This window comes from Poecilia mexicana, unplaced genomic scaffold (assembly GCF_051168715.1).
Source record: "Poecilia mexicana isolate PSO_F unplaced genomic scaffold, ASM5116871v1 scaffold_19, whole genome shotgun sequence".
Taxonomy (NCBI): Eukaryota; Metazoa; Chordata; class Actinopteri; order Cyprinodontiformes; family Poeciliidae; genus Poecilia; species Poecilia mexicana.
The window spans coordinates 11,067,310-11,087,803 of NW_028263388.1; the positions used below are offsets into that span (position 1 = coordinate 11,067,310).

At 39.2% G+C, this 20,494-nt stretch overlaps 4 protein-coding genes across 5 annotated transcripts; all 4 read left to right on the top strand.

Annotated features, from left to right (window-relative positions):
• Positions 1 to 37: 37 nt before the first annotated feature.
• LOC148153659 (uncharacterized) lies at positions 38 to 2,923 on the top strand. The gene is made up of 2 exons (XM_088000906.1): positions 38 to 203; positions 840 to 2,923. The coding sequence occupies exons 1-2, from the start codon at positions 128 to 130 to the stop codon at positions 2,282 to 2,284; spliced, it is 1,521 nt and encodes a 506-aa protein (XP_087857032.1). The 5' UTR covers positions 38 to 127; the 3' UTR covers positions 2,285 to 2,923.
• Positions 2,924 to 3,120: 197 nt separating this feature from the next.
• On the top strand, positions 3,121 to 7,553 carry LOC148153660 (uncharacterized). The gene is made up of 2 exons (XM_088000897.1): positions 3,121 to 3,327; positions 4,914 to 7,553. The coding sequence occupies exons 1-2, from the start codon at positions 3,264 to 3,266 to the stop codon at positions 6,485 to 6,487; spliced, it is 1,638 nt and encodes a 545-aa protein (XP_087857023.1). The 5' UTR covers positions 3,121 to 3,263; the 3' UTR covers positions 6,488 to 7,553.
• LOC106915340 (uncharacterized) lies at positions 7,373 to 11,714 on the top strand. Its single transcript, XM_088000907.1, has 2 exons — positions 7,373 to 7,561; positions 9,133 to 11,714. The coding sequence occupies exons 1-2, from the start codon at positions 7,498 to 7,500 to the stop codon at positions 10,575 to 10,577; spliced, it is 1,509 nt and encodes a 502-aa protein (XP_087857033.1). The 5' UTR covers positions 7,373 to 7,497; the 3' UTR covers positions 10,578 to 11,714.
• A 695-nt stretch (positions 11,715 to 12,409) lies between these two features.
• LOC106915332 (uncharacterized) lies at positions 12,410 to 19,555 on the top strand. Of its 2 annotated transcripts, none has more exons than XM_014982866.2 (2): positions 12,410 to 12,694; positions 17,314 to 19,555. In XM_014982866.2, exons 1-2 carry the CDS (start codon positions 12,466 to 12,468, stop codon positions 18,741 to 18,743), a joined length of 1,659 nt encoding a protein of 552 aa, XP_014838352.1. In that variant the 5' UTR covers positions 12,410 to 12,465; the 3' UTR covers positions 18,744 to 19,555. The 2 variants fall into 2 exon arrangements, with proteins under 2 accessions (XP_014838352.1, XP_014838353.1); XM_014982867.2 differs by having other exon boundaries at positions 17,317 to 19,555.
• Positions 19,556 to 20,494: the final 939 nt, after the last annotated feature.

The window sequence follows — 20,494 nt, forward strand, 5'->3', positions numbered from 1 at the left end:
GTAATGCCCACTTTAAGTTTTCTTGCCATCTGCAGGAAGAACAACTTGAATCTACCAGATTTCTTGTGAGTGTAAGCTTTTCGATTCACAGTGTAACCCTAATCTCCAGAGAAGCCAAAACATTAGGATGAAGATTACGATGGGAAGTTGCAGAACTGGAGAACAATGCAGCTTCGTTGACTCTGTGAAGGAAGAGAATGAAGGTACATCCCTTCATTTGATCATTTTCAAATAATTGTGATCATTAGAATCGATGGAAGCACGAGGTAAACAGGAAAGAGTTTATTAGGGTAAATCCTGCGCCAAGCATGTATACTGAGAGCTACTACCACTATAGACACAAACACCTAGATATCGCCAAAAGTCTTAAACCCTGTGTAAAAATGAACAGGATATTGTAAAACCACAGAAAAAGGTTTTGTGTGAAATTCTGTTCCCTTGTGTTGACCCTGTGTCGGGAGCGCGCACTGCAGCCGAGGTTTAATGCCGAGAAACGCATGCGCTGCCGAGTGACCACTTCCGCCTGACAAATAAATCCTATAGATTTCGGAAGCAGAGTCACAATATACAGTCCTTAGTGTAAAGATGTCCATGTAGGCCTGTTGCAATAAATAATCACACGATAAATTAAAACTTCATAATCCATTTTATTAACTGTTTGAGTATTTAACATGTCGTCCAGTCCCAGTGTTAATATTCAATAGAATTTAAAGTTTATTAATGTGGTCTTGTGTTATTATGCCATTACCATTATATTACTTGAAAATGATCTCAAAACAACAATATTATCCTTTATCGTAACAACTTCAGGCCTTTCTTTGTTCATGTGTTTCCTAAAGAAAAGCAGCAGCTGCTGGTGGTTAAAGAAGAGGTTCCTGATCTCAGCATTTCCAGTTTGGACCAGCAGAACCTCACATGTTTCCAGGTGAAGAAGGAAGAGGAGGAACAGTGGATCAGTCAGGACATATATCAGCTTACTGTGAAGAAAGAAGACGAAGAAAAAGAAATGAAACCTCAATTGTCAGAGGTTCATCACATCAAACGTCAAGACAGCAGAGAGACAGAAGCTCCAACCAGCAGCTCAGCTGAACAGATGAAAACAGAACCTGATGGAGAGATCAGTGGAGGACCAGAACCCAACAGAGAGCTGGATTCATATCCTAATTTACAGCCAAATATTGAAGAAAGGCATTCATCCTTTTCTGAGACTGAAGTTAGTGATGAGAGCGAAGATGATAATCCATCAGGTTCTGAATCTGAAAATGAAGACAGTGATGAAGATTGGAGGGAACCCAGAACACGTCAGTCTGGTGTAAACAGCAAAGTGGGAAGTAAAGCTGCCAAGAAGGCCTTCAGCTGCCCTGACTGTGGTAAACAGTTTGTGAGGAAGCAGATGTTCCAGAAACATATGGCAGGTCATTCAGGAGAAAAGTCTTCCAGCTGCTCGGTTGAGAAGAATCACTTGAGAGGGAAGCAAAACGGTGATGCACCTAAGGGAAGGAAATCCTTTTCTTGTGACAATTGTGGTAAAACTTTTCAGAAGCAAGCTTCTGTTAAATCTCATATTAAGAGAATCCATCGTGTTAAAAAATTAGTTGTTTGTAAAGATTGTGGTAAAAGCTTTCGTTGTCAGGCTCATCTTAAAAATCACCTGACACTCCACACAGGAGAAAGACCATTTGCCTGTGATAAATGTGGCAAAACATTTAGACAGAAGTTTAGTCTTCAACGTCACCTGGTGTGCCACAGTGAAGAAAAACCATTTGCTTGTGATCAGTGTGATAAAAGGTTTAGTCGGAAGACATCCCTTAAAATGCACATGACCATCCATAAGGGAGAAAAACCATTTGCATGCAGCAACTGTGGCAGATGCTTCAGACTTAAGAGTGAACTAAAAAGCCACATGATATCCCACTCAGATCTAAAACCATTCGTTTGTGGGTATTGTGGTGGCAGATTTACTCGCAAAGCAAGTTTGCGTCTGCATGTTAGACTCCACACTGGGGAGAATATGCTGTCATGTGATAAATGTGATAAAAAGTTTACTCGGAAGGCTCACCTTCAGAAACACATGCGATTTCATGCAAAACTGGAGAATGCGAGGTCTGGAAAGGGTTGCTTTGCTTGTGAAAAATGTGGAAGAAGGTTTGTGAAGAAGTGTCGTGTTGAAAGACATATGGTCGTTCACACAGGAAAGGATCAATTGAGATGCAATATTTGTTTGAAGAGGTTTACTAGAGCTGAGAATCTGAAGAATCACAAACTGAAAATTCACAGTGAATAGAGATTTCAGTTCATTTGGAAAAATTTTATGCAAAAATGCCACAGGAACTTGCATTCTATTTCCCTTTAGTTAGAATTAATGCTAATATTTTGGTTTAGAGTGCCCCTTTCCTGATTTCCTTTTCCGCCACACTTAAGTGTTTTCTAATTCTAAAGCTTTGGGACTCGATCAAACCACAGGGAGAGCCTTTATCCACAAATTGTGAAAGCATGGGACAGTGGGGAACCTTCCCAGGACGACTGACCAAAATTACCTCAAGAGTGCAACAACAACAACTCATCCAAGAGGTCACAAAAGACCCCATAGCGACACCCAGAGACCTGCAGGCTTCACTTGCCTCAGTTAAAGTCACAGGTCATGCCTCCAGCAGAAAGAGGCTAGTATAAATGACCATGAAGTTCCAAATTGAAATCCACCATTGAACAAGAACATTAAGACTTGTCTTAGCTTTTCCAGAGCACATCATAATTATCCCCCAGAAAACAATGAGAGCATGGGATGCTGATTACTATTTGGTTAAACAAGTAGTCCAACACGATTCCCTTTAACCTTCTTATTTGGTGACTGTACAATATATTTCCATTTACAACTGACACTGAATAATCACAAAAACAAAAAAATAAATTGGTGATGTATTTCATCTTGTGTGGAATTTATTCCTTAAATAACTGAGTAATACATTTAACTCAAAGGTATTTTATTTTTATTCTATACCTATTAATATGTATCCCTCCGTTTTCAGTCTTATTTATTTATTTATTTATTTAACGTTTGAATGTTGAATGTTGTAGGAGCCAACTGACTCCAGCAGATGGCAGCAGTAAGACAGGTGGCTGCGTGTGGCTGTACAGATGCCTGACCAAAATCCATCTGAGGTCCATAACAATTTGAATCTGAGTGTGAGCTTTTCGATTCACAGTGTAACCCTATTTTCCCTTTAAAGCCAGAACATTAGGGGCGCAAGAGGACCAAGGTTGCGATGGAAAGCTGCAGATCTGGAGAACAGTCCAGCTTTGTTGACTCTGTGAAGGAAGAAAGTGAAGGTAAAACACTTAATCTGATAATTATGAAATAGTTATGGTCATGAGAACCTATGGAAGAATCAAGAAAAAGGGAAAGAGCTGTAGACAGCTAAGTTCCTACTCTAGACATAAACAGCTAGATGTGAACTGGGGCAGAACAGGTTTCGTTGCCCTGTGTGAGGTGCAGCCAGAGATGCCAAGCAGTCTTCACTGCACTTTTGATCGATTTGTCTGCGTAATCACGTCAAGGTTTACTTTAATTTTAATCTACTGCTACTGGTCAAACAAAAACAAAGCTGATCTTCTGCGGATTTTTTTCTTCTTACACAGTTTTCTGTTTTTTAATTCGCAGAGATAATGTTTTTTAAACTTAGTGTGTGTGTCATGCTCACTAATAGCCATCATGCACTGTTTTCCCACTTGTGCTTATTTAGAAGTTTTAATTGTTGCAATAAAATGATGGAAGCTCGCTGCTCACAGTTAGGCTTCCTGAAAAGATAGCAGTGTAGGCTTGTTATTCTATTAAACTGCATGTTAATGTAAAATATGACATATAAAGCTGCAGTATGGACTTTTATAAGTATAAAAAAATATTCATTTACATATTTGTTGAAACTGTCGATGTGTTGTGACAATATACAGGGCCGACCCAAGCCTCCATGGGCCCTTAGCGAACTCTGGTTTTGGGGTGTTCTGTCAGATCATCATACGTTTAGTACGAACTGACGGCTATATCTGTCAGACAGGTAAACGCTGTCATTACCATATGATTTTGTTTAATCAGCAACATAGAATCATGAAGTTGATCGTCATACACTTTATTAACAGCAGTATGACATCCTGACTTAGTGGTTAACTAGTCATACCATCATCAAGCAACAGGGAGGCGAGTTTTACACAGGCATGTTTTGTAGTTGACTTTAGCTAGTCCTTGCTTCAAATACACTTTGAAACCACGACAATGCATGTATATCTAACTAGTAATCATTGAAAACAATTTGTTGACTTATTTTCGTCGTAACTTGTCGCGTATGCTGAACTGACAACTCCTCTGAAGGTCGGACTTCTTAATGCGCATGCGCAGGCATGCGTACTCACTGCATGTATTCTGACGGTGTATGATGATCTGATAGAACAGGGGCCCTCTGTTTCTGCTAACAATGTGGATGGCTGCAATCAACAGTCATATGATTAGCTCATTCACACACCTACTTTTAACTTATTGCATCTCTGACAGTGTTGCTTACATTATATTCTATATATAATACAGGATACATTTATTTCACGTGTTTGCTGCAGGAAATCAGCAACTGTGGTAGGTTAAACAGTCCTTAGTGTAAAATTTAGCCAAGATGTCCATGTAGGCCTTTTGCAATAAATAATCACATGATAAATTAAAACTTCATAATCCATTTTATATGTTGTTTGAGTATTTAACATGTCGTCCAGTTCCAGTGTTAAATATTCAATAGAATTTAAAGTTTATTGATGTGGTCTTGTGTTATTATGCCATTACCAGTATATTACTTGAAAATGATCTGAAAAAAAAAACCAATATTATCATTTATCGTAATAACTTCAGGCCTTTGTTCATGTGTTTCCTACAGAAGAGCAGCAGCTGCTGATGGTTAAAGAAGAGGTTCCTGAACTGAACAGTTCCAGTTTGGATCAGCAGAACTTCACTTGTTCTCAAGTGAAGAATGAAGAAGAGGAACAGTGGATCAGTCAGGAGGTAGAGCAGCTTACTGTGAAGAATGAAGACGAAGAGAAGCCTCAATTGCCAGAAGTTTATCACATCAAAAGTGAAGACAGCAGAGAGTCAGAAACTCCAAACAGCAGCGCAGCTGAACAAATGAAGACAGAACCTGATGGAGAGATCAGTGGAGGACCAGAACCCAACAGAGAGCCGGATTCAAATCCTAATTTACAGCCAAATATTGAAAAAAGTTATTCAGCCTCTTCTGAGACTGAAGTCAGTGATGACAGTGAATATGTCAACCTGTTAGGTTGTGGATCTGAAAATGAAGACAGTGATGAAGATTGGAGGGAACCCAGAACACGTCAGTCTGGTGTAAACAGCAAAGTGGGACGTAAAGCTGCCAAGAAGGCCTTCAGCTGCCCTGACTGTGGTAAACAGTTTGTGAGGAAGCAGATGTTCCAGAAACATATGGCAGGTCATTCAGGAGAAAAGTCTTCCAGCTGCTCGGTTGAGAAGAATCACTCTAGAGGGAAGCGGAATGGGGATTCACAGACCAGATTCAAGCCAGGAAGGAAATACTTTACTTGTGACAATTGTGGTGAAATCTTTAAGAAACTAGCTGCTCTTAAATGTCATATCAGAATCCATTGTGGTGAAAAATCGGTTGTTTGCAAAGATTGTGGTAAAATCTTTCACTCCCGGGATCATTTTATATCTCACCGGAGACTGCACACTGGAGAAAAACCCTTTGCCTGTGATAAATGTGGTAAAAGATTTAGCCAGAAGCATACCCTTAAAAATCACATGACATGCCACACAGGAGATAAACCATTTCAGTGCGAGTTGTGTGATAAAAAGTTAGTCTCAAATGGAGGTCTGAAGACCCACATGACCATCCATAAAGGAGTAAAACCATTTGCGTGCAGCGACTGTGGCAGATGCTTCAGACTTAAGAGCGATCTAAAAGGCCACATGACAACCCACTTAGACGTAAAATCGTTTGGCTGTGGCTATTGTGGCACTAGTTTTTCTCACAAAAGAAGTCTTCTTCAGCATGTTAGACTCCACACTGGGAAGAACCTATTGTCATGTGATAAATGTGATAAAAAGTTTGTCGGGAAGTATTACCTTCTAAGACATATGCAAGTTCATCTGAAACGGGAAAAAGCCGTGACCGGGAAGGGGAACTTTTCTTGTGAGGAATGTGGGAAGAGGTTTCTCCAGGAGGCACATGTGAAAAGCCACATGGTGATTCACACAGGAGAGAAACCATTTAGCTGTGGTTTTTGTGGTGCCAAATTTACTCACAAGAGAAGTATGCTGCGGCATGTCAGACTCCACACTGGGGAGAATCTTCTGTCATGTGATAAATGTGATAAAAAGTTTGCTCGGAACTATTATCTTCTCAGACATATGCGGGTTCATGCGAAAGAGGAGAAAGTGGTGACTGGTAAGGGGAACTTTGCTTGTAAAGAATGGTGAAGGCGGTATGCAAAAACAATTGCATGGTTGTTCACACGGGAGAGAAAACATTTATCTGTTACCTTTGTTTGAAGAAGTTTGCACGAGTGGAAGACTGGAGGATGAACAAGGCTCACGGTGGGGGTGCATATTTCTACCCAAAACAGGCAGTGGACTTCAAGTTTAATTTAGTCTTTTGTGTATTCTTGCTATTTTTGAATAAATGCAGAAAGTGATCAATTTATTGTTTCTGTAAAGCGTCTGAAGGACAAAATGTGACAAAATTGCGTAAAAGAATTAACTCCCCAATTTTTAAAGTTTATTTTATGTCAAACATATTTTGTCTTGTTAATTTTTCTTGCGCTAAATGGAGGCCATTTCCCATAAAGCTTAATTCTTTCCATGCTTGGACACAGCACTCTGTGAATAACCAGCTTCTTCAGCAATGACATTTTGAGGTTTACGCTCCTTGTGGACGGTTTCGACGTCTGTTTTCTGAACGTCTGTCCAGTCAGCAGTCTTTCCCGTGAATGTGTAGTTCACTAATGCAAACTGAGAGACCATTTAGAGGCTCAAAAAGCCTTAGTGGGTATTTCATGTAATTCATGTGAGATGCCAGGATTTTTTTAAATATTGAACTACTTTGCAATTTTCAAATTTTCTGAAACACTAAATTTGGGGTTTTCGTGATCTGTAAGCTCATCACAATTACAAGAAATAAATGGTTGAAATATTTCAGTCTCTGTAAGGACTTTATATAAGTGAGTTTCCCTTCCTGAAATAACTGACTAAAATATTGAACTGCATATCTCCGTTTTCAATCCATCCTCGTTTCAAAACATCTGAATGTTGTATTAACCAACTGACTCCAGCAGATGGCAGCAGAGTGTGGCTGTGCAGACGCCTGACCAAAATCCATATAAGGTCCATAACTATCTAAATCTACCGGAGTGTGAGCTTTTCGATTCACAGCGTAACCCTCTTTTCCATTAAAGCCAGAACATCGGGGCCGTGTGTGGACCAAAATTACGATGGAAAGTTGCAGATTTGGAGAACAATCCAGCTTCGATGACTCTGTGAAGAAAAAGAGGGAAGGTAAATCACTTCATCTTGTCATTATGAAATAATTCTTATCATTAGAACCAGTTAAAGCATGAAGTAAACAAGTTGATGCTCCTAATATGTACCGAGAGTTCCAACTATAGGCATAAACGCCTGGATGTTCTCAGAAACCCCGTTTCAGAAAGCGGCTTAGTGAAAACTCTGAAAAACTAATGACGAGTTTGTTCATACGCTCGATATTTGATTTGAGAAAAAGAGTCAATGTACTTCTGCGAACGATTATTATTTCTCGGAAACAGAATGGTTTGAACAAACTATATCTTTCCCACTTTGTCGCTGAGACTTGGCAATAGGAAAGCGTGTTGTGGAGTGAAACGTGGCTAATAAAAACAAATCATCACACCGGAATCCGTTTCTGTCTGCTTTATGCTGGCCAACGTCGGAGGGTTCTTAGCGCACCTCCATTTTACACAACTTCCAAATTCAAATAAATTTCACAGAGGACTCATAGACTCAAACATGTCCATATATAGTTCTCAAATAGTCCAGTTCGTCTCAAATAGTCCAAACGCACAAAATTTGTGCGTTTGGTTGACGCACAAATTTTGGCTTGCGCTTAGGGGAGTTTCCAGGAATTGTCCAGCTGGAACATTTCAAGTTATTTCTCCATATCTCTCCAAATCTGAATTCCTTCCTGGTTTTCCAGGTCAGAGAGACTCAGGAGATTTGACACAGTGCATTTCTTTTTGATAAAAACATGCCTTTCTGCAAACAGCAGTAAGGCATTATACCGGATTTTATGAACATTTACTCAGTACTTGAGTAACCCTTTTACCAAAAACTTTTTTTTTTTTTTTTTTACTTTTTATTCTTGAGTTATTTCTTGAAATGCTACTTTTTTACTTTTGCTTGAGTAAAAGTATATTGAAGTAATGCTGTTACTTGGCCACTCTACCCACCTCTGTTACATCCCTCGGTGTTTGTTTAATGCTGGGAATAAACCCAACCTTTCATTTCTGTGCATATTAATAGAGTAGAATGTATATATTTGTATGTGTTAAAACTTTTATTTTAGGTCATTTTTGAACCTGCATTTTTAAAGAGCTCTTCTTCCCTTGCACTCACAGCCGTGCTGCTTCTCCTTGCTCGGCTTAGATGTCAGCCATTATATCAACAAACCTCATGGCATTTAGCCGATAGGCTACAAATCTCTATCGTCGGCCATTGTTTCTATATTTTCTACCATATACCGTAGTGTATTCCTAGTTAACACAAATTTCGTGCCAATGGTACAACAGAAAATAATCCGTTGTGACAAAAGAAATGCATTTTATGCTAATGTCAAAATGTGAACCAAGCACATTAAAACCACAATATCTTAACTTTTGGAAACAAATATAGATTTTTTTTTTCCAAGTCATAGATCATTTTAGTGGCACTTATACTTCCATTTATATTTTGGCATCTATTAATAGATAGATTAATAGATGTCATCAATTATGAGTATACAATAAATTTCAAATAAGTGTCTATTAGACAGTTGTATTCACAATAAACAGACTTTGGTGTAAGATTTAACTAAGATGTTTACGTGTGTCCTGCAGAAGAGCAGCAGCTGCTTGTGGTTAAAGAAGAGGTTCCTGATCTGAGCAGTTCCAGTTTGGACCAGCAGAACCTCACATGTTCCCAGGTGAAGAAGGAAGAGGAGGAACAATGGATCAGTAGGGACGTAGGGCAGCTTACTGTGAAGAAAGAAGATGAAGAGAAACCTGAATTGTCAGAGGTTTATCACATCAAAAGTGAAGACAGCAGAGAGACAGAAGCTCCAACCAGCAGCTCAGCTGAACAGATGAAAACAGAACCTGATGGAGAGATCAGTGGAGGACCAGAACCCAACAGAGAGCTGGATTCATATCCTAATTTACAGGCAAATATTGAAGAAAGGCATTCATCCTCTTCTGAGACTGAAGTCAGTGATGACAGCGAAGATGATAATCTATCAGGTTCTGGATCTGAAAATGAAGACAGTGATGAAGATTGGAGGGAACCCAGAACACGTCAGTCTGGTGTAAACAGCAAAGTGGGAAGTAAAGCTGCCAAGAAGGCCTTCAGCTGCCCTGACTGTGGTAAACAGTTTGTGAGGAAGCAGATGTTCCAGAAACATATGGCAGGTCATTCAGGAGAAAAGTCTTCCAGCTGCTCGGTTGAGAAGAATCACTCTAGCAGGAAGCAAAACACTGATACGAAGATGGGACTCGAACCAGGCAGAAAATCCTTTTCTTGTGAAGATTGTGGTAAAACATTTCAGAAAGCTTATAGTCTTAAATGTCATATGAGAATCCATCGTGGTGAAAACTTAGTTGTTTGTAAAGATTGTGGTAAAAACTTTCACTCTCAAGAACATTTTAAATATCACCTGACACTCCATACAGGAGAAAGACCCTTTGCCTGTGATAAATGTGGCAAAACATTTAGCCATAAGTGTAGCCTTAAAATGCACATGACTTGCCACTCAGGAGAACAACCATTTCAGTGTGAGCTATGTCATAAAAAGTTTACCTCAAATGGAAGTCTGAAGAACCACATGACCATCCATAAGGGAGAAAAACCATTTGCATGCAGCGTCTGTGGCAGATGTTTCAGACTTAAGAGTGATCTAAAAGGCCACATGATAATCCACTTTGATGTAAAACCGTTTGTCTGTGGGTACTGTGGTGCCAGTTTTACTCGGAAACAAAGTTTTCTTTGGCATGATAGACTTCACACTGGAGAGAAACTCCTGTCATGTGATAAATGTGATAAAAAGTTTGCTCGGAAGTCTCACCTTCAAAGACATGTCCTGATCCATGCGGGAAAGAAGAAACCGGTTTCTCAAATCAAAAAGTTTGCTTGTAAGGAATGTGGAAAAAGGTTTCTTGAAAATTATCAAGTAAGACGACACATGGTTATTCACATCGGAGAGAAACCGTTTAGCTGCAATCTTTGTTCAAAGACGTTTGCACGAGCGGAAGGAGTAAAGATGCATAATAAAAGAATTCACTTTAAATAGAGATTTCACACTTAAACTTTATGTTTGACATAAAGTTCATTTTATGTCAAACATATTTGGAGTTAATTCAGTAATTCACGTGAGACAACATGAACCTTTAATATTGAACTTCTTTGCAATTTTCTGAGACACTGAATTTTGGATTTTCATGATATGTAAGCTCATCACAATTACAAGAAATAAATGGTTCAAATATTTCACTCTCTGTAAGGAATTCACTTTAGATTCCTGAGTAAGGAATTTAAAGTGCAAGGAATTTACACTTAATTTACACTTGACTCATTTATACCTGAGTAAAGGTATAAGTGAGTTTTCCTTCCTGAAATAACTGATTAATATATTCAACTTCCACTTTAAAAACATCTGAATGTTGTGTTAACCAAATGACTCCAGCAGATGGCAGCAGTGAGACACATGGCAGTGTGTGGTTGTGCAGATGCCTGACCAAAATCCATTTAAGGTCCATAACTAAATCTACCGGAGTGTGAGCTTTTTGATTCACAGTGTAACCCTATTTTCCATTAAACATTAGGGACGTGTGTGGACCAAAATTACGATGGAAATTTGTAGATCTGGAGGACAACCCAGCTTCATGTCATTTATGGTCACAAGATCATAAATGACGCGAGAGTTTTCTAAGTAACGTAGCACTATATTTAAGTTCAATCATGGTGTTTTTTTGTTTGTTTGTTTTTTTGTTTAATCGCATAAATTCCCGGCATTTGGGGGTTTAATCTGTCCCACACTGACATCCTTTGCTCGCACAATTTGTGGAACATGCAGCAGAGCAGACAAATACAATCTGCATCACCTTGACTGGATTTTTAAAATGAACAACTTCAGAGCGGCAAAGACATAACAGTGTCCTGCTATAAAGCGATGTTGCGCTGAAATAATTTGATTATCCTGCAGTTCCAAATTCCTGTTGCTGTTGGGGAATATTTCTAATCTATATTTTTACTATTTAAATTTTATATTTTTTAGATATTCCAAATATTTGACAATGTCTTCTATCATGTTTCGTAAATCACATTGCAAATAACAGTGTGTTATACGACTTTGTTATGATGTAAAGCACTTTGAAATGCCTTTTTGCTGAAGTGTCCTCTAATAAAATTTGAACGATTGTTTCATTGATTGCATGTGTAAATCCTTATATTTGCTTATCCTCCTCCCAGCATTTTGCGCTTTCTGAAATATTTGGTACATTCATGGAGGCAAACCCACAAAATTAGTTATTAGTTTCACATCCCGTCTAACATTTGGCATATCTGGTCAAGCCTGATATGAACAGGCTTGAACAGTGTTCACAGACCCAACTGTGAACACTGTACTGGACCGTAACTATATGATAATCCGCTCGGTAAGACGTAATTCCTTGATTAATTCTTCAGTTATAACTATGGAGATGGCTGATTATGTTGTAGTATGTATTATTATTATTTGAAACAGTAAACAGACTTTCACAGCACCTCTCAAGTGAACAAAATAGTGAAACTAAACTTTATTGTATCTCTAAAGGTAAATTAAGGGATTTCTATTTTGACTAGAAGATTTTGTTCAGTATTTGTCTCTGTTACTTATTACTTCAAAAATTAACATATTACTGTATGCGCCATCTATTGGTCAAAATTAATTTAACATTAAATTGAGTCCTGATTTAGGCCGAGTTATATTGTTTTAAGTGGGTAAATATGCCATTCACAATATGGCAACCGCACTGCCGTGCTGTTTTTAAGCAAACCTGTGCTCCGGCGGGGGGAGCTCTTTGGTTACTAGGGTTACACAGAATGAGGCGGCTGTGGAGATGCCTGCTCTAAAACCTCGGGGGGGATGAGGAGGGCAGAAAACGCCAACACAAAGAAAGAGTCCGAGGCCCTGTCGGAGAATGTTTCCAGCTCCTGTAACAGCTCCATGGATCCAGCCTGGCAGAAATGTTAGTGTTCGGCCTGGTTCGTGTGAAACGAGCCTCCGGTTCGTTTTACAGAAAACGGACACCATGAAGGAAGTGGATAATGTCCATCACAACACTGAAAGTCTGTCTTTGGAGGAGAAAGTGCAGATGAAACAGCTCGGTGTCCTCCAGCCGCAGGATGTTGGTAGACCCCAAACAGCTGGTAAGAAGAAGCTCTGATTTCACCAGGAGGTTCTGCCGTTAGCTTGCTGTTGCTCCGAGTATGAACGCGTTAAAGTGGAGCTCCGAGCATTTTCATGAAAACCACTCGGCTCTGCTAGTGTTAACTGAAATGAACAAATGGAGCAATAAACGCATACACAGCGGTTTGAGCCTAAACTCGTCTGTTATATTGATCAGGGTTTTAAAATGTTAACAAATTACGTCATAAACATTCAACAAATTATAACACATCTAGATTTGACCGAACGCAACGTCCAACAGTGTCATTGAATTAGAAACACATGAAGCAAAATGTAGAAATAAAATGGAAAAAAAAATAAATCTATCCTGACTAGACACGGATCATAAGTAGCAGCCAGGTGATGCTAATCAAATGCATTGATTAACTGATTATCAGGAGGTGTAGTGACGTTTTTAGACTGTCAAACAATTTCACTTGAGTCATCTGAATATCATAGGTGAAGATTAAAAGTGAAACCAGATCTTAAAAACTGAAATTATGTGGCAATTTGTATTTGTTTACATTTAAACCTGTTGTGGACTAGCATTATACATTGAGGTACAATTTCAAAATCTTAAACTAATATTTTGTTGGGCTGGTTTTAGCTTTGGTTACAGCATGCGTTTGCTGTGGCATTGCTTTGATAAGCTTCTGCAATGTCACAAAATTTACTTCCATGCAGTGCTGCATCAATTATTCACTGCGATCTTGTAGAGACTGACCACTGTGCAAATCCTTCTCCAGCACATCCCAAAGATTTTCAGTGGGGTTAAGGTTCAGACTGTGTGGGGGCCGATCCATGTGTGATAATATTGTCTCATGCTCTCTGAACCATACTTTCGCAACTTTAGTGCAATAAATTCTCGCTTTGTAATCTTGGACTACGGTGGTGCCATCCAGCAGATCATCGCACTGACCCACCAGGATCGTACAATAGGGCACTAGGCATGATGGGAGCCCACTTCATCTGCTTCTCTTCTTAGCCTGATGCACCAATCACTCAGGAACAGGGTAAATCTGGATTAATCAGACCAGGTGGTCTTTTTCCATTGCTCTCGAGTTCAATCTTTATTCTTCCTTCACCCATTTTCTTAAGCTAGTCTCACTGGTTTGTGGTTTTCTTATAACTACACAGCTGTTCAGTTCCAATCCCTTGAGTTGCCTTCACATTGTGTGTGTGGAAATACTCTTATTTTCATTACTACACATAGCCCTGAGTTTGAATTTGTTTTTTTGTTTTTTTTATTTGGTGTCAAACATTTTGGTGATTGCAATCATTCATGATATATTTCAGACTACATTTCTTACTTGAAGGCAATGATTCCCCACTGACCTTACAGTTTTTTTAGTAATGTGTTGGACAGTTCTTAACTCAATTTCTTTTCCTTGTTTGCAGTCTTCTTAGATTTTTTCTCTGTTTCTGCATGGCAATGATTTGACCAACATCTTTTCCGTGACCGCAGGATGTCTTTCCACATGATTGTTTTAAGAAATGAGAAGCTATTCATTGCATCATTTGGGGTGAAATAACTTGTTGCCAGCTGAAACATATCCACCCATTCAGTAATTATCTAATAGGAGTCTTATGCCTATTTGTGTAGTTAAATCCAGATGTTTTTAGAATATTTTTTGGGGAGTTGAAAGGTTTGCCATGCTGCGTATTTACATATTGCCACAAAACATTCAAAAAAATTTATAAATGCTGGGCCTTTTCAGCAGTCAGGATAAACGTCCAATAATTTGATTAATACCAGTCAGGAGTTTTTTTCCAATTTGGATTCATTTTTGCTGAAATACGAGTTAGTGTTTATTTTTTATATATTGTTTTTTGCCTGGTCTTTCATACTGCTGAAATGATGCGGTAGCAATCAGACTTATGTGTGAACGGGTTATAACCCCAAAGCGACCCACATGCACAGAAGAATGTTGTCACACAGCAGCACACTGCTTACTGAAGTAGCCACCGTCTATGGATCAATTTTAAAGTTTAGAAATGGGAGATCATGACAAGGGAAAGAAATTTTTAAAAAAGCACAACTAATAGAAATGATCTGTTTGTAGAGGTTTGACAGCAGCTTCTGTTGACAAGTCTGTTTGGATGAGTTGTCAAAGTGCGTGTGGTGCACTTCAGTGACACATTCCTCTTTAATAACGTCATCATAATTTTCATTATCAGCCACTATTTAGATTTACTGAGTCTGCCGCCTTCTGTTGCAGAATTATGATGCATGAAGAAAATGGATATAATTATTTGGTAATAAATGATTGGCTATTTCTTAGATAAGACTGGTCTTATCCAGCAATCTGCAAATGTCAAAAAATCAACCACTGTCACCTTTTGCTCTGCTCTGTGAGAGGGCTGATAGAGCTGCCCACCAGGTCACTTCTGTATGAAACAAGAGTCATTCCAATGTTGCCCACTTTGCAATTGTCATTGTATGTAGTTACTTTTCAGAGCTCTTTAGCAACTTTCTTTTTATTTTATTATTTTTTTAAGTGATTAGTGACAAATCCAGCAACCTTTTTTCTGTGTTATTGGAGACCTTGTTGTAAATTCTAAGAAAATTGGAATCTTTTTAAAGATCATGATTGACTCAAAATCTGATTTTGTGCACTCCTCATGATTATCATTAGAAATTTTCAAAACTGTGACCCGCAAAATAGATATCAAAGAGGTGTATGTGCATCTGGCAGGTGCAGATTTACTGATTTTAAAACATCCAATACTAGCACCACCATAAAAACACAGGTTTACAGGCTTTGTTTGGATCTCTTCGTAGAAAAGCTGTTGTTGCTGTAGTACAATCTGGAAAGAGTTATAGGTTTCAATCATTCTGCAGTGTAAAGCAGTAGGTCCTAATTGTTTGCTGAAGCTTGGCCCAAATCGGGTAGTCCAAGAGGACAGTGATCCCAAACACAGCTGAAAATCTGCAGCACAATGGCTACAAAGTCAAAATGTGAATCCATCTGTTCCACAGCTGAAGCTCGCATGAAACTGGGTCAAGGCAAAGCTCCAACAGAATGGCTGAAAATGAAAAGACCGAGTGTGGTGAAATAGCCCACTCAAAGTCCAGACCTCAGCCTGATTGAAATGCCGTGGTGGGACCCAAGTGAGCTGTGCAGAAACCAATGTGTAGGTGGCTATTGAGGTCTGCAAACCTCAATAAACTAAAGGAGAATTAGGCCAAATTCCTCCTTGACGACGTGAGAGACAGAGAAAGTCCAATAGAAACCCAGAGTTGACCAAAACTATTACTGGTATGCACGCTTGTGAATTTAGATGTAAATTCTTTTGCATCTGAGGAATTTAAGCAGTGAAAGAAAATCAAGGCTTCTGCTTAAAAGCATGTGACCATGGAAAAAACAAACAAACAATTTCTCCTGACATGGTGCCACATTTACAAGGAAAAGAAAACATTTGTGGGTGAAGCAGAGGTGAGCATGTGGGCTGCACACATGGAAACTTTTGATGGAGGCTGTGTGATGGTTTTGGGTGCAATCCCCCAGACTGGGGGGAGGGAGGGGAACAGGTCTCACAGTTAACTACCTAATTCAATTCATAAAGACCTCAAGATGAAATTCTGTGGACTAAACTTTGGAGTTTGGTCCAGTCTGGGCACTCTAGGACAAAATGTAGAACAGTTTAAGGGAAAAATAAGAAGCAGAGAGTGTGTTAAGTAGTGTTTAAGCGAACTGTAAGATCTAGGAGGCTTGCAGTTGAAGTTAAGTTGTTGCTGAGCAGTCCAAAGAAACGGAGAGCTTGTAACATGCAACTCTTCATCTTGTGCATGTTTCTGTTAAAATCCATAAAAATGCATATGTTTGTGGGCTTTCTTGCCTACAATGTTAACATGTCAAAAGAGTCTGTTGTCGTAGTGCTCAGTATTTCTCCACGTCAACTGTCTGACTGTGGTTGACTTTGACATGAGGCTTTTTTTTGCCGATAAGCCCTGTGTGGTTTTCTCTAAACATCTTTTTGCAAAGGATATTGTTTAGGAAGTCCTGTGGTTTATCCAGGCCCAACTTTGCAAATGTAAGTCATGTGGACATTTTGTTGTTGAGAGAAGAGGCATACAGAACAGAACATTATAGAATGGTACCTTTAGCTATAAAATAAAAATGTAAATTATTAAAAGGAAAAAAAAACATGCAGAACACCCACTCCTGTGTGTGGCGCTGCAGTAGCTTTTAATGTTACTAAATGACTTGTGTGCCTTTTTAATATTAATACTACAATCCCCAAAATGTCCTGTGTGTGCCACAGTGGTGACTTTTATTTGACATTTAATTTCACATGTGCTTAAAGTGTTGAGCTTTGCTTCTTCCACATTCACTGTTTAAGCAGTAATTTATAAAGAGGTTTATCTTTGTACATGAAGAGAAGAAAAGATGGCCTCAATTTTATTATGTTCTTTTAATTAATGTCAATAAAAGCTTTGTCCAAGCTTTTAATTTTTGTGCTGTATTCTTGAACAATTCTTTGAGAGTGATCCCTGGAGTAAAAACTTCTATCATCATCTGAGCAGTGTCACTGATTTTTGACTCGCGTTTCTGCAAGTGTATTTGTTAAACTGGTCCTTGCATTTCTCTGTGTCCAGCAGATGTTCGGCCCTTGGAGGTGATGAAAGAGAAGGTTCCCTGGAGCCCCAGTACGGATCAGCAGAACCCAGAACCCGTTCACATAAAAGAGGAAGAGGAAGAACTCTGGATCAGTCAAGAGGGGGGGTATCATTATGGGTTGGACGAAAACGAGTACAGCCGACTCCCATTAACTGTTATCGTGAAGACTGAAGATGAGGAAGAGGAACCTCAGACTTCACAGCTTCATCAAAGCCAAACTAACACTAGAGAGGTTGAGCGTCCAACCAGCAGCTTTAAATGGATCAAAAAGGAAACTGATGGAGAGGACTGGGGACGGCTGGAACTGGTTAGGAAACCACGTGTTCCAAGACCAAAGAGTGGCGCGGAGGGTTTAGACACCCCCGAGACTGAATTTAGTGAAGAAGACGATTGGCAGGAACCTTTGTCAGAGACCGACTCGGGGTGTAAGGGAAGCAGAGCAACAGAGTTGGGAGCAGGCAGCGATAATGGATGCAGCGTTGTTAAAAAGCCGTTCAGCTGCCCAGAGTGTGGTAAACAGTTTCTGTACAGGCAGTCTCTGAAGAGACACATGAGACGCAACATAGAAAAAAGCTCCAACTGTTCGGTTAATCTGAAATGTTCCGAAGTGAAGCAAAGTGCAGATTCAAAGACCAAAGTCCACACGGGGAAGAAAAACTTCAGCTGCGATATGTGTGGAAAAACTTTCAGAGATCATTTCAGCCTGAAATCTCACATGAGGGTCCACTCTGAGGAAAAGCCCTTTGGCTGCGAAATTTGTGCCAAGTGCTTCAAGCATGAGCACAACCTGAAGATACATATGAGAATCCACACGGGAGAGATGCCGTTCAGCTGCGAAGTTTGCGGTAAAAGGTTTAAGCATCAGCACAATCTGAAGACGCACATGAGAATCCACACTGGGGAGAAGCCTTTTGTGTGCGACATCTGTGGCAAAAGAGCGAGACACCAGAACAACCTGAAGACGCACATGATAGTCCACAGAGGGGAACGACCCTTCGGTTGTGATCTCTGTGGCAAGAAGTTCAACCGTAAAACGAGTCTTAGGGCGCACATGACGGTTCACACGGGCGAAAAACCGTTTGCTTGTGATATCTGCGGTAAAAGCTACAAGCGCAAAACGCACCTTCGGACTCACATGACCGTCCACAATGAAGAAAAGCCTTTTGGTTGCGACGTCTGCGGTAAGAGGTTCAATCGTAAAACGCATCTCGGGACGCACATGGCGGTCCACACCGGCGAGAAGCCTTACAGCTGTGACTTCTGCGGTAAAAGGTTCACCCGGAAAACGCATCTAGATTCCCACATTACGGTTCACACAGGAGAAAAACCTTTTGGCTGCGCCGTGTGTGGGCAAGAATTCTCCCAGCAGGGAAGTTTAAACAGACACATGACATTACACTTGGGATAAAAGCACATTTAGAGAAAAAACCTGGAGGTAAAACCTAAAGCTAATTTCTTCACCTCCATGACAGAGGTGGCTTGTCTTATTGTATGCCTTTTTTGTAGATTTTGACTTTAATTACTACAAGTATGAGCGTTATAACTCTAACTGTGCAAGAGGATGGAGAAGCTGAGCTAAGATGCATTTACCCTTGGTTGGTACTGTTCAGAAACACCAAGTAAATCATGCTCATTGTTAATGTTGCTCCTGTTTCAAGCAAATTTGTTGTTTTTTGTACAATTTGTAACTCATCTTTGGTAGCGTGACACACATGATGAGTTGGAGTATAGAAATAATTGTTAGCTATCACTTTGAGGTATTTGGTTCTCAAAGCTCTTTAATCTTACCAATGAAGCAATACTTTGCTAAATGACCACCAGCACACCTACTTGACAAATCAAATCAGAAATTGAAACCAAAATTATTGGTTAAAGAACATGAATTTAGCATTTAAAGACTCTAAGACTGAAAGTAAGTTGGAGTAAGGAGACATATTTTTTCTATTTTGGTGGATTTAAGTTTCTGACTAATAAGTTTATGCACTAGTATAGTTTGGCAGATCATGACCAACTGATTATCCAGTTGTAAAAATGACTGAGCCTAACAGTCACTTGTATGTATTTGTATTCCTGGGTTATTATTTTCACATACCTTTTAAATATAAAGCAGAGAAGCAGAATATGACCAAGTGCGTTTATGAAAAAATGTCAGTATATGGATGTCTAAAGCATATAAATAAGTTGTATTTGACTTAAATAAACTTTGTTTTTAAAAAAAAATATACTCTTTGGATGAAATAATTTTGCTTTCTGTATAATGGTAGAATAGATGTAACTTGGGTACAGTCATGGGTAAATGTTTTAACTGTGAAACATTTTATTAGCTTTGCAGCTTCAGATTTTATGCTAACAAATCACATTGCTTTGAGTTTATTGAGTGATCAAATGCAGATTAAGTCTATTTGTAAAGGTTTACTGTAAAAAAAACAAACTATTTTTGCACACCACGATCAGTTAATATTTCCTTCAATTCTATTATCAGCATTGGATGTATTCATAAAATAGCCCAGATGAAATCATAACTAATCTAATAATGAGGTTTAACAGGCTTGTTGTATACATGAGCCTTTTCAACTCTCATCTTTCTATGGGCTGAGATTAGTGTTTTGTGATGACTGCTCCAAAACATTGACTATGCTGTCCTTGATTCACTTTCTAATTTGGTGGTGTCATTAGCGGTACTGTCTATTGGAAGAGCCATTTGTACCCAAGCTGTAACTTAATGCCTCTTGTGATGTTGCTTATATTTCCACATCGTACCATAATGCTATTTCCTCATGATGCAGGTTTTTTTTTAAGTGTACCAGAGCCTCCTGCAACAAAACATCCACACATGATGTTGCCACCCCCTAACGTCACAGTTGAAATTGTGCTCTCAGATTTACGAGATTCTTTATCCAAATGTAATAATGGTCATTATGACCAAACACTTCCATTAGGTCTTTTGTCCTTGAATTTGGTGAGTGAACTGCAATCTGGCTTTTGATGTTGCTTTTAGAGTAATGGCCTCTTGCTTTGGTTTTTGAGCCCATGTAAGAAGAAATTGAATAATTTAACTATGAATAATGACTGTCTAACTAGCTTCACACTGAAACCGGCTAATCTCTGGGACACAAAATTGTCCTTCCTGAACAGCTTGACGGTATGGTATTTATGCTT

Bases quoted from the DNA above. Each gene is read 5' to 3' on its own strand.
- LOC148153659 (XM_088000906.1), top strand. From the start codon at position 128: ATGAAGATTACGATGGGAAGTTGCAGAACTGGAGAACAATGCAGCTTC. The intron at 204-839 runs GTACATCCCTTC...TGTTTCCTAAAG, and splicing joins TGTGAAGGAAGAGAATGAAG to AAAAGCAGCAGCTGCTGGTG.
- LOC148153660 (XM_088000897.1), top strand. From the start codon at position 3,264: ATGGAAAGCTGCAGATCTGGAGAACAGTCCAGCTTTGTTGACTCTGTG. The intron at 3,328-4,913 runs GTAAAACACTTA...TGTTTCCTACAG, and splicing joins TGTGAAGGAAGAAAGTGAAG to AAGAGCAGCAGCTGCTGATG.
- LOC106915340 (XM_088000907.1), top strand. From the start codon at position 7,498: ATGGAAAGTTGCAGATTTGGAGAACAATCCAGCTTCGATGACTCTGTG. The intron at 7,562-9,132 runs GTAAATCACTTC...TGTGTCCTGCAG, and splicing joins TGTGAAGAAAAAGAGGGAAG to AAGAGCAGCAGCTGCTTGTG.
- LOC106915332 (XM_014982866.2), top strand. From the start codon at position 12,466: ATGTTTCCAGCTCCTGTAACAGCTCCATGGATCCAGCCTGGCAGAAAT. The intron at 12,695-17,313 runs GTAAGAAGAAGC...CTCTGTGTCCAG, and splicing joins TGGTAGACCCCAAACAGCTG to CAGATGTTCGGCCCTTGGAG.